The sequence below is a fragment of the Netta rufina genome (genome assembly GCF_964035555.1).
Source record: "Netta rufina genome assembly, chromosome: 15".
NCBI lineage: Eukaryota > Metazoa > Chordata > Aves > Anseriformes > Anatidae > Netta > Netta rufina.
Genome location: NC_140138.1, coordinates 719,538 through 732,728, shown reverse-complemented (window position 1 = coordinate 732,728; position 13,191 = coordinate 719,538). Strand labels below are relative to the sequence as shown.

At 36.6% G+C, this 13,191-nt stretch overlaps 1 protein-coding gene across 8 annotated transcripts in view; it reads right to left on the bottom strand.

The window, feature by feature from the left end:
* Positions 1-389: 389 nt before the first annotated feature.
* Positions 390-13,191, bottom strand: part of MRTFB (myocardin related transcription factor B) — an 88,486-nt gene continuing 75,684 nt past the window's right edge. For 7 of the 8 annotated variants that reach the window (XM_084296248.1, XM_084296247.1, XM_084296254.1 and 4 more), the window contains 5 exons: positions 12,930-13,085; positions 9,929-10,087; positions 9,499-9,636; positions 8,344-8,404; positions 390-5,787 (listed from right to left, as the gene is read on the bottom strand). In XM_084296248.1, coding sequence (XP_084152374.1) covers positions 5,249-5,787; positions 8,344-8,404; positions 9,499-9,636; positions 9,929-10,087; positions 12,930-13,085 — 1,053 coding nt within the window. In that variant the 3' untranslated portion in view covers positions 390-5,248. The remainder of the gene's footprint in view (positions 5,788-8,343; positions 8,405-9,498; positions 9,637-9,928; positions 10,088-12,929; positions 13,086-13,191) is intronic. The other variant, XM_084296253.1, reaches the window with a different exon arrangement.

The following is a 13,191-nucleotide window of genomic DNA, read 5'->3' as shown; positions in this document are numbered from 1 at the left end:
GAAGGTAAAAGAAAGCTTTTCCTATTGCTTTTGTCCTGATCTGTTTGAAGGTAGCTAATAGCTCTGTAAATCAGGGTATCTGCATCAGGGTTCTTACCTTATAGTTTATTGAGACAAGAATAAAACAGAGAAGGGGTTAACATACTGGTATTGCTTTTTGAAAATAAAAAGTTTGGAAGTTCAGGACATCTTTATTCTTATAGGTCTGACTCTAACGACAAGCCATCAGGCTTTTGAAGTTTGTTGTCTTAGTCCATATTTCTCATTCCCTTCTGTGAGAAAGGTACTGGGAAGCATAGTCAAAATGTTTTTGACTCACAAGAATCAAAGTTTCAGTAATTATTGAAATGGCATTTTTTGCTTTTAGTAAGTAAGCACAGACAACTAAACACAGTTTTAATTTTTTATTTGAGACACTTAGCAAAAATGCTGAAATATCAAACATTTCCTCAGTAGCTACAATATTGCCACTATGTACAAAATATTTGATAAATGTACTACACATATAAAAATACAGTATGCATTACATATATACAGTACAATGTGCAAAACATATGGCATTCAAACATATGGAATTGATTTTAGGGGTGCAAACAGCAAATACAAAGGCATCATGGTTTCTTATAGAAAGGCAATACATAAACTGACGCCCTGATTGCCATAATTTGCATTTAGTAAAGTAGTGCTTAAATGAAGATGGCCCTAGAAACAGGTATCTATCTTCTTCTTTTCACAAAATGAGATGCTAAGACATAATTATGACTATGAAAATAAGAAGAGAAACACCTACTAGGGTTAGCAATATTACTACTGCAAGCAGTACTGTGAAGAAAATCCTATCTGGAAAAAAAGCCTGTGCTAGTACTTAATACAAATTTCTCAAACAACAAAAACAAATCTGTACTGTTAAACATCAAAAACAGCTTTCAAAATATTTACATCCTTAATTTTAAAAAAGTATCAGTAATACTTCCGGGGATTTACTTTCCTATGCTTCAAAATACAAAGTGCCTCCTTTGGCAATATAAATGGCAATGCTTTGGTTCCTATTTAAATTTTTATATTACTATAATTTAATTTAGACTGTCTTTTGAATATCTGAGCTGTATTTTTTTTTTTTTTTTAATATATAAAAATAGTTTGATTATATAGTTGTTAGCCATTCCCTGCCTCTTAGTGAGAATTTGCTCTCATAGCTAGAATGGCTTTTTTGGCTAGATTTCTAAAAATTCATTCATGCGCTTTTAAGTTAAAAGTCTATATATTCAGTATCAGACACTACAGAATGATGTAGGTGTCTCTTTTTTGCACTTTTTTTTTTATCAAATAAAAGGAGTATTTGAGATTATTTCATGTTTTAATGGATACTCTTTATTGGCCATGTATATACTATATGCAAGTCCATTCCACGTATCTCATGCAAAAGAAAAACCTATAGTGTGGTAAAGGCAATTTAAGAGACCACAAAATAAAGAGATTCAACAAAATGTTTACTAGAGATAAGTGGAAGATCTTTTTTTCCAGTTTTAATAGAATTTGCTGTAAGTTTATAATATACTGAAGGTGCCATCCAAATAATTGTATACATCAGTGAGCTTTATTGTGTTTTGATTACGTAATGCCCTTCCAGTTAAATGTATTCTGTGATTGCATTTTCTCTGCCTTGAAAACAGTTCGACAGCTTGTGCTTGGTTTCCAATTATGGTGCCTACACTTTTCAGGCAACTGGATGTTAGAGATTATGTAACAGAAAAGTTTAACGCTGAAACTTCTGTTTTGATCACCTGCTTCCTTGCAGATCAACCCTGTTGGTGAATTTAGAAATACCTTGAAAAGAAATTTCAGTATTAAGTATTGATTGTTTCTAAAAGCTGTGGCCTCACCTTTTTAACGGGCTGATTCTGTAAACCCACACTGCTGGGATTAGACTCTACATTTCTATAAAGAACAACTGCATAAACTGATTTTATTCTCAGATACAACCGCTAAATTTATGACAATGATTCCTTAACTATTTGTAATGTTAAATAATATTTTGACCGTAAACTTAGTTGCCTTAACTAATGCTGTATGGCACTAAAAGTGCGTAACAAATACCATTTCTGTATTAAATGCAGGATGCTACTCCCCTTGATTAACATTAGCCCTGCAAAACATGGTCAAGCTCTCTCCATGTCTAGAAGTGTAAACACCAACTTTTGAATTTCACACTGATAAAACAGTATTCTTAATTTGTAAGCATTTACTAACAGCACATTTAATATTACATCCTCTGTTAGCATATTGCAGCCATTTTATGGCAAATTTAGTGCCAGTGCATTCCTTTGCAACTGTTCTCTTAATGAGAAATATTCAGTTCTGTACAGTCAAACTGCACAGTCATGATTACATTTCTAAGATGTGTTGTATTTGTGTTACAAAAACTGTCATGTAAAACATGCACACACAAAAATCTAAGCGAAATCTATTTCTGCCATAACTGGCATATATAACTATGGCAAATATATCACATTATAGAACAAAGTCTAAAGCAAACCGTTTTATATAAGGTTTTAATACACATAACCCTGAAATACACAAAAAAGAAAAAAATCACACATTCCCTACACTAAAGTATTTGTACTTTAAAAACTAAAATGATCCCTTATTTTTTTTAATTTTTTTTTCAAATAGACTTTTAGAGTAAGAAAGCTATACTGTACTGGTAACAACACATCTCAGCTGTTTCAGTTTATTTCTGCACATAGATTCCTATGGATTAACATTATACACTGCCAATGAGGATAGTTTTATAGCAAGACGACTTTGCCAGTTTTAAGCAATACTTACATGCACATAAAAAATGACAGTACAGTTGCTCTAGGTTAATTTATCGTCTAGCAACAAATTTACTTGCCTCTTATTTAATCAGGAGGCAGGGTCAAAAAGGGGTCATTCTAACCATACATACGTGTATGATGTGTGGTGAATCACACATACTACATTGACAGCACTGTAGAACAATATAAATTTCATTCAGAGTTGTTCCTATCAGACCAAGAGTCTTTAATTCTTATTTTAGTAACAGCTGAGGGCACTTAGTATCTCAGAGTATTAGCTCCCAAGACAATATGATGAAAAGGAATGCAAAAAGTTGGATCTATTTGTCCAATGTTATTGAAGAATCATATAACATCAAAAATTAAGGCAGACAGTCCACACATGATATTGTACTCAAGTATAGTAGGCACAGCAAGAATGGATGTATGTCTTTCAGCTTTTGTAGTGAAAATCTTGATAGATTGTTTTTCTGTCCTTAAAGTAAATCCTGGCCAGTAAAACTACTGAAGATATATAATGATTTAAAGTGCAGGTGGCTGATGTGATGCCAGTTTAAACCCTCAATCATTGATATAATTCAGTATTTTATCTGAAGTCAATGGAATTTTCTAACATTGGTAAACAGACTGCACTGATTATCTGGAGACACAGAACTTGCAGATAATTCCACAAAATTTTATGACAGAAGTATTTACTTTGATATTAACATGATTTTTTTTTTTTTATGTTATACAGATTACTAAGCAGTTAAAAGGTACTTTTTCTTTTGGTACTGTTTGATACATATTGTTACTCCAAGAAGTAAGCAAAAGCTTCATGCCATTTCTTATTTTGTTCCTACAGAACTTTGAAGTTTGGTGTTGAGGAAGGTGTTCTGAGATAAGATCAGTTTTCACATTGGAATACGTATTTCCTTTCAATTGTTCATGAAATAGGGGACTGTTTCCTTTTCTCTTAATTTAGAGATTCCCTCAATGGAATAATTCAAATTGTATTTGATTATAAGCCTACATCATCCATGACAACATTTAACAGCTACCACCTGAGACACAATTATAGAATTTTGAAGTATTTTGCTTATTTTAGCTTTTTTTTTTTTTTTGCCTGACTACTTTCATAATAGACTGAGAAACAACAACTCAGGGTTTAAAAGTGTATTTTTATGGGCAGTGCTATGAGGTAAGAACTTTATTTCCACTGTCTATACGTATGAAATATGCCTTCTCATCCCCAAACAGTCTATCCTGATACTGCTTATTCACCTTTTGTAGTTTTCTGTAAGTGTGTTTTATTTAGGATTCTCACTGAGCAACTTCTGTTTAGCTTCCCTGATGCTATGTAGTTGTAGACAAGGCTATTCAATAGATACAGATTCTGTTAGAAATGATGGTTGTCCTATCAGTACTGTCCTGCAGCTTGGCCTGATCCTACAAACACCCTTCATTGAGGGCATTGGGACTGTTCTTGCACAGGATCATAACCGCATTTATTAAACTTTTCTACTTCCTCCAAATCTTCTAATATGCTGAGATACTGTATTCAATGAACTAACAAATATCCTCAATGACAAATTAAATTAGGATATTTATTATTTTCATTATGGTACTCTGTTGCTTAAACACCACTGTTCCCCTCTGTTCACAAAAATAAGCTATACAAAGTTTAAAAGAGTATACAAATAACTGTCTGATATACACATTAAAACCTAGCTATTAAATCCAGAGCATCGCAATAGAAAATTCAGTGTTCTCAGTATTACCTGGCCTAGCTACAGTGGATTTCTTGCAGTTACACTTAATATCCCTTTGGATGCAGTTAAATTCTTCCCTCATGATTAAAGAATGGGGGAAGAGTTTTAAAAACCACAAAACCAAAATATAAAAAAAAACTTGAACAAATTTAGAGACCAGAGATATGAAATTTCACTGAACCAGCCAGTGCTTCTACCTGTCTTTGCCCTCACAATTCATTTTGAACCTGGCTCAGGCTATCCACAGGAACAATGAAGTGTAGTGATACGTTACCCTCCCTCAAACAACATCTCACTGGGTGAATACAGACATTTAAGTCTCACTCTTTCTTCTCTAAGATTATCCACATTGTGTTGTTCATTTAAGCATTACAAAGTCAGAGACATAACTTTTCATATATATTTGTGATGCATTTCCCATGGGGTACTTCTAATCAGTAAGCACAATCATCCTTTCTTGACTTGCGAAACACAGCTTTCAGAGGGCCGTGATCTGCATTAGTGATAGGAGCATAAAGTAATTCACCGTTGTAAACGTGAACATCAATAAGGAACTACTTTCACGCATTTGTTCTTCCAAACGTTGCTATCTTAATTATCTTAACTGGAATCAGAATAGTGTAATAATGGACCTCTGCTGTAAAGAGATTTGCAGGTCACGTTCTCATTGGCTATAGCTTAATCCCAGTGCAACTGCAGGTCTTGTGGATCTAGAAAGTCAGTCGAAAACATGCTGGGGGCAGTAGAACTGAGAGGGGTGAGTCCAGATGAGGAGCTGGGCATTGTAATGTCTAGCCATTCCATATTGTCTAAATTTGTATCAGGAAGGTCAAGAGATAGACAAGAATTATTAGTGGTAAACTGTGGGTCAGATGTTTCCATGGGTGAATGAGAATGATCTAAAATACTGGAGTGATTAAGCAGATCATTCTGGAGGTCTTCAATTAAAGAAAACGACTCTCTGTCTTCACTGCTGCTTGTCAATTGAGGAATTTCATTACCTGAGGTTAAAGTTCCATCCAAGAGGGCTTCAAGCTGATTTTCCAGACTTATAGACAAGCTGGTTGTCGGTTCTAAGGACACAGGAGGAGGGGCCATTTGGATTTGGGGTGGGGGGCGGGATATCACTGTGTTCACTGGCATTGTAGTGATGTTGGCTGTTACTGGTCTCATTTTAGAAATGGGAGATGGTTCCTCCTTTATCGGAAGGGAAATCTCTGTAACAAAACAAACAAACCAGAATTCAAAAAAGATAATGACATATATTTTACAACTTCTACACCTTTTTTGACCACTTTGAGATGTACCTACAGTAAACTCGATGGAGTAAGACTCATTTTGCTGTTCTGATAGTACAAATACTACGTATATATCAGACTAATTATGTCAGATACTCTGTGAACAAAATATTTTAAAACAAATTCTGGAGTTCTGCTTTCAAGTAATACTCCAGCTGATGAGAATGCTTGTATCAATGAGAAAAGGAATAGTTCTCTAGATGACATCTTTACCTCCTCCATGTTTATAGTTCTTCTAACTAGGATAATTATAGAACCATCTATTTCCCTACATAGGAAGAGTATCTGAACCAATTTTCAATTCCATACCTGTTTAATACTATGTCCACTGTGATGAATTAGTCTAAGAGATCGTTTAATGTGATTAGGATGCTTTCATAATTGATTCTAGATTTGAAAACTACTCTTCTGTCAAGAGGAGTAACTTAGTGGTAGTAACAGTAAAAGGAGATACAGCAAGGTAAGTTCCAATTAATTCTTACATGTGAATGGAGTCCAAAAATAAGATTAGATCTAGAATGTTTGACAGACAAAAGTATGTGAGTAAATCCTCTAGCACAGATATTGTTTCTGCCAACAGAAATGCAATGACCATGTAATTTGTACCAGTTTTCCAAGGAAAATGTACGTTTTTTATATCTGTGTAAGAGCATCTATAAAATGTTTGCTTAGTAAAGGCCAAACATTAGGAAATTAACTTTCTCAGTCTCCTGAAGTACATTAATAAACTAAACATTTTTCAATGTAGAACTTGCAATGTAAGTGCAATAGCCCTGAATACTTATTTCCTTTTTCATAAAGACAATCAGAAAATGTTTTTGCTTTTTGTGGCAACTTGGCAAATACAGAACAGTTGTTACCTTAAAATCAAATAGATTTAGTAATGCCATATTTGAAGCAAATACTTAAATAAGCATGCTAATGTTTCATACATCTTCTGTTTCAGAGGTGCAGCTTCTTTGAACTACTGATGCAATGTTTTAATAAGAGCACTGAAAGCATTTGTAAACTTAGTATGAGTTGTTCACTGCGCAAGTCACTTATCTTACACTGTCACTGTCTACTCCGTTTTCTTCAGCTGACTTTGCAATTTGCTTTGAAAAAGAGAAAAATACTTGGATGTTTAGAATATGGCTAAAATCTGGTCATAGCCTACAATCAAATCACTTATGTCCTGGCATTCACTGCTGTCAAGACCTTTACAAGACAGTAGTACAAAAAAACCATTAAGTTAACTGAATTGCTTCGCACCAGAACTTTTCCCAGTATTGTAATGGCACCTTAGTCTACAAAGCCTAATTATACCTAAAAGTCTCCTGTATAAACTGCAAAGCTACTTTATATATTGCTTTGGTTATTTCACTTCCTTTCTGATAGCTGTCTTGTTTAAACTAACATAGAAAGCTGTTGCTCATTAATGTCTCTATGTAGTTCATACATAACATTTCATTAAATATAACCCTGTGTTATCAGCTCTAAATATCAAAGATATACTACTGGAAAACAAGTAGTTTCAACTTGCTTTTGCTGTTCCCTTATTCTTTTCATGGTATAATTTCAGTATAATATGGACTTGTGCAAGTTTTTCAATCTTTATAAAGTATGTCTCTGCTAATGTACGGTGCTATTTTAATCACTTGAATACTGTGTGGATTACAGAGAAAGTCTGCCTGGGCTAATATGCAAGAAGAGAATTTCCACAGCTGCTTGACTATATGTGTTTTGGTAAATGTTTTGTTTTATAGGTAATTAACACAAACTTTCAGGAATACTAGCTTCATTCAGACTGGATACCTCCTGTCACTGACAGAATTCTTTCCTTTCAATCTGTTGACTACAGTACTGAGTTTTTATTATGAGGTTTTAAATCTCTCCATCACACAAATGTTACTTGGCTGTCCTGGTTTCAGTTAGGACAGAGTTAATTTTCTTCCTAGTAGCCGGTAGGGTGCTATGTTTTCGATTAGGATGAGAAGAGTGCTGATAACATGCTGATGTTTTAATTGTTGCAGAGCAGTGCTTACACCAAGCCAAGAATGTTTCAGCTTCTCACTCTGTCCTGCTAGCGGGCAGGCAGGGGGTACAGCAAGAGCTGGGAGGGGACAGACCCAGGACAGGTGACCCAAAGTGGCCAAAGGGGCATTCCATACCATCTGATGTCATGCTAAACAATATAGAGGGGTGGCTAGCTGGGGTGGGGGCGGCGGACTGCTCAGGATTAGGCTGGACATCGGTTAGCGGGTGGTTAGCAATTGCACTGTGCATCACTTGTTTCGTACACATCATTATTCTTAGTACTATTATCATCATTATTGTTATTATTATTTTTTTTTTTTTCTGTCTTAATAAACTGTCTTTATCTCAACTCACAGGCTTCACTTTCCCGTTTCTCTCCCCCATCCCAGAGAGGGAGGGGGGAGAGTGAGCTGTGTGGTGTTTAGCTGCCAGCCAGGTTAAACCACAACATTGGCTTACCTCCACTCTTGATGAGAATATCAAAAAGATCATCCATCTGCTGACTGTGTGCACTGGAAATCTGTGGTGCAGGAGAAAAGGGTTATTCTTTTTCATGTAGTGTTTTTCTAAGCATATTGATCCTTGCCTCTCTAAGTAGTACCTAAGTACTAACCTATGATCAAGACCAAAATTCTTCTTATGAAATTGTCAATCTAGATAATAGAGAAAGAGTTTGGAGAGACACTTGTAGAATTCCTCTGGTTGGTTTCAGTACAAAGGAATAGGAAAAAAAATATGAAAAGCAACACAAAGTTTTCATGAAGGCAACCTAAAAGAGAGATGCAGAAAACTAGGGATAAGAAGGGGAATTGCTAGCCCTGTTTTGCAGAAGGGAAATATTCAGAATAGCAACTAGACTATGGGGGTGGACCCTGAAATGCTTTCTCTAAGAGACAACTTGTAAATAACCATCATATGCAATATAGTTTGTTTGTTTGTTTGTTTTTACATGCCAGTAACATATGAAATGGCATTAGATATTCATGCTTCTGTCTGAGTGCCTGCCACCACAAAAATAGCACACAATATGAAGTCAATATGAAATTATCTCTTTTGGGATAATTCTGAAATGCATGAGGTTAGGGATGCTCATTAGCTTTGTTTGCAACTTTCTTCCAATCTGAAGGATATCACAGTAAACTGACAAAGCACCCTGTAGGATTATTCACCAAGCTCACTAAATAAAGCCTCCTTTCAAGCAAGCATGTGTGTTCAAGTGTGTATATATGTTTCTGTACGTGCGTATAAACACACTCATGCACACATTTTCCTCAAGTTTCCTCAGTTTGGGAAAGTACTTTTCAATGTACTTTCTAAGTCTGAAATCTGGGTATCATACATCCTTGAAACAAGTCCACTGAATGACAGTTATTGTTAAGTAGCAATAGCAGTGTTATCCCGATTATATTTATTGTCAGCTGGATAATCTAAGACTTATTTACATGTCTGTTAATTTCATCAAAAAAACATGAAATCTGCAGTTAAATACAGTTATGAGAATATTAAGAGTACATTAGAAAATTTTGATGCCAAAGAAAAACTGTAATAAACAATGACTGATAATTCTGAAGAAACAAAATATTTTTAACAAAATAAACAAGCAAAAATAACTACCTCACGGTGAGATGTCTGAATATTGCGGGTCTGTTTTATAGCCTCTTCGTAACGGGGGGGATCTTTTTTCTTGGACACTGTGTTGTTGAAGAGGGATTGCTGAACGATATAAGGCTGGGCTTGAGAAGGAGAGCCAGGCTGCATGAAATAATAAAAAAAAGTCTGAACATACATTTTAATGAAATTGAAATGTATCATGTTATACGAATGATAGTATTCTGCCATACCAATCTAAATATTTACAAACAATAGTATAATATGAGGTATAAAATAAGTTGTTACTTTCCCACACATGATATATAAATATACGTATCATTAAAATACACAAAACGTTATTCTTCCTTGAGAGAACTGCAATATATAGTCATGCATTATTTAAGATGATTAATATAAAAGTGAACTTCATGGAGTGCAGTTGGACAGATCTTACCTTACTAGGAGTAGCAGGTCCATTCTGCATAGACGGCGCCTGATTGCTGCCAGTGTGAATGTTAGAATTTGATGTTTTATTAATAAAAGACTGTGAAGGTGTTGTAACTGGTGCAGTCTGATAGGAAAACACTGTATTGGATGTGGTAGGTGGAAAAACCTGTAAAGGATTAATATAGCAGTCTTAGTATTTTTAATAATTAATAATATTGGGTAAATGGCATTTAATGAAGACTTTTTTTTTTTTTTTTAAATACTTGCTTGCTTAAATTCCCTGTTAAGGGGATGTTATCTGTACCTGTTCTTCCCTCCAGTGTATTAATGTGTAAATCTAGAGCTATTATTCTTTTAAAGAAACTTTGTGCCGTGTCATGCTTTAGTCATCCCTCATAAGTAAAATATTCTCCTGTGATCCTCCAGGAAGCATGATGTAGTGTTATTTAATTTTTCTGATATACATTCAAAAGAGTATGGAACAGTTTAATACAGTCTGCATAACTTCCCCACCTAGTGGGTAGTCAATACAATGAATCACCTTCTAGCCCGATACAAATGAGAGTAGAGTACTTCAGTCGGAAGGGACCTACAAAGATCACTAAGTCCAACTGCCTGAGCACTTCAGGGCTGACCAAAGGTTGAAGCACGTTCCTGAGGGCATTATCCACAGGGCTTGTGACCACTGATGGCCATGGGGCACCAACCACCTCCTAGGAAGCCCACCCTCCCAGGCAAGAAGTATTTCCTGGTGCCCAGTCTGACCCTCCCCAGGCATAGCTCTGAGCCATGCCCTGCGTCTCATTGCTGGTTCCTAGGAGCAGAGACCAGCATCTCCCTCTGTGCTTTCCCTCCTCAGGGAGCTGAGGAGCCATGAAGCCACCGCTCAGCCTCCTCTCCTCCTGACCGGGCAACCCACGTGCCCTCAGCCTCTCCTCACAGAACATGCCTTCAGCACTTTTGTATGAGGCAATCTGAGTGCATAAGATGCATAAGACTGTTTTAATTCAGTTTTACTCCCAAATACCTTTGTGACAAAGGTGCAACAAATCTGAGATTACGGATGGAGATAAGGCTAGGAAAAGCTCTATGGAGCGCAGCCTAAATACCAAATGAGGTCTGCTCTGAGAGGGATTAATGCAGTTTGTTGGCCATGTGGATCACCTGTGTGAAAACTGTTGCCCTTTCTGTGGAGAGGTATCCTTATTCCTGAATTAATTCAAGAACTAGGGCCACTTGGTAGCTAGAATGCAGAGAGACACCACAAGTATATAGCAGCAACCAAGTGGAGTAATCAGCTGGCTTGCATAAAAAGCTGAGCAGCCTGAGAAAGTCTGGAGGAATTTGAGGGAAACTAATTCTAGAAAACAACTCTTTATGGAGGTGATCGTTATTAGGAAGACTAACTTCACTAAAAAATGTTAATTTAACAAACAGCATTACTCACAGTTCATTAGCTGGAATGGCCCAGTCTGCTTGCTGTAACACCTAAGGCTCAGGAATGCAAACAGCAACCAGGTAGAACTAATGCTGAATGCATATTACAGCTGTCCTTATCTATTGTACTACACTGGCGTTTTCCATTCTGATGTAAAAAATCACGCAATTATACTGGTTTCCTGTGTAAAAGAACTGCAGTAGATGTGAGCAGATCAGCAGGACAGGTCAGCTGCTCAGCTCCAGCACCACCAGATTGCAGGCTGAAGCCTGCTAGAGTGATCCAGCATGGTGTTCTCCATGACAACTGCGCTGAACAGGGAAAAACCAGAGGGTACAAATCCTGGACATCTCCTGCAATCACTTCCACAAAGTCCTTCACAGCAAGGGAAGCAAACTGCCAGTCTCTGGCACAAGTATATGCCTGAGGATGACTGGAAAACTTCTATAGGGGAGCTGTTGAATTACCAAAATAAGGTTAGCCCCTTACCAAATCCCAGACAGGCTGGAGGAAATCTGCTTTTTGGATATGTGTCAGTCAGTTTTGACTTCAGTAGGGTAACCTCATTGCCCATTAAACAGCATTACCCAGCAGCCTGGAGAATGATGATGCTCATTTAGCTGTGTTCTCCTTTACTAGCAAGCTGTCTAGAGAGTGGCAGTTATATAACTTACCATCAAAATTATCCTCTTCATTTTGAAATTTTAATAGTTTCTAAATTATCTTTCTTTGGGGCAGACTGGAAAACCTTGTTCTCCTAAGTCATAGAAGCCATAGAGACCACAGCACTAATAAGGAAGCCAAACCAATCTCTTGGTCTCTGGATGTGGCTCAAAGGAAGAGAAAACTATTTCTTTTGTGGTGGCTGGTGCTGGTATCAGTTACCATATGAATATGACTGGGTTGGCACTCGGAACTGTGCATCTAGTGCTGATAAAACACCCATTTCGGAATGGGAACTTTTAGGGCTGATAGTTTTGGATATAGAGGAAGAGAAGGATCTCTCTCCGCATCGTTCCCTGCATTTCTCTAAGAGAACTGTCTTAGGTATATAGTGGGGTTTTGACTCACTGGACTTGCTGTCCCTAGCATCGGAGTCCATAGCTTTCTTCATCAGTAAGGATAAAATCAACAAAGAAAGGAGGAGTACTGGAAGGAACTCCTGAAAATGAACGAAGGTCTGTAGTTACAGATAAAAGCTTCTTCTGAAGAGATGCCCACCAGAATCTTCCATTTCGAGCTGGTGGCAAATAGGAGAAACTGAATGGAATAGCTGGTATATTGCTTGTGCCAAGCGTAAGTAAGAACGAAGTGAGCATGTGCCATAAGAGTACCATTAAGACCAAAAAAAAAAAAAAAGAAAAAAGTCTTTAGTTTTGTATATTTATTTGAAATTGGAAAAGCAGTCCTACAAGGACTGAAATTTTGGAAAGAGAATGAGTTACATGGTACAGAGATGTTAAGTGACTTGATCATTTGTATGTGACACGACAAAAAAGACTGTAAAAGCACTGCCTAGAATTAGAATACACAACAGTACATTGCTTAATGCTTATCGCTATCCACAAACCTTTCTGATTTGTTGGGTCTGACCAAGTGCATGCTGCGTGATGGTATTTGGTTTTGATTGTGGAGCATGCATCTGAGGTGCTGTCTGGCCCAGGCCAGAGGAAGGAATAGGAACAGGTATTTGTGATGGGGTCTGTACTCCAGCTTGTGATTGAGCCTAAAGGGTGAAGATAAAATATTTGCATTATATGTATCTCACAGTAAATTACATTACGTAAAAAACTATTCTATAGGTTATGCAGAATATCTATAGTATTTGTTCT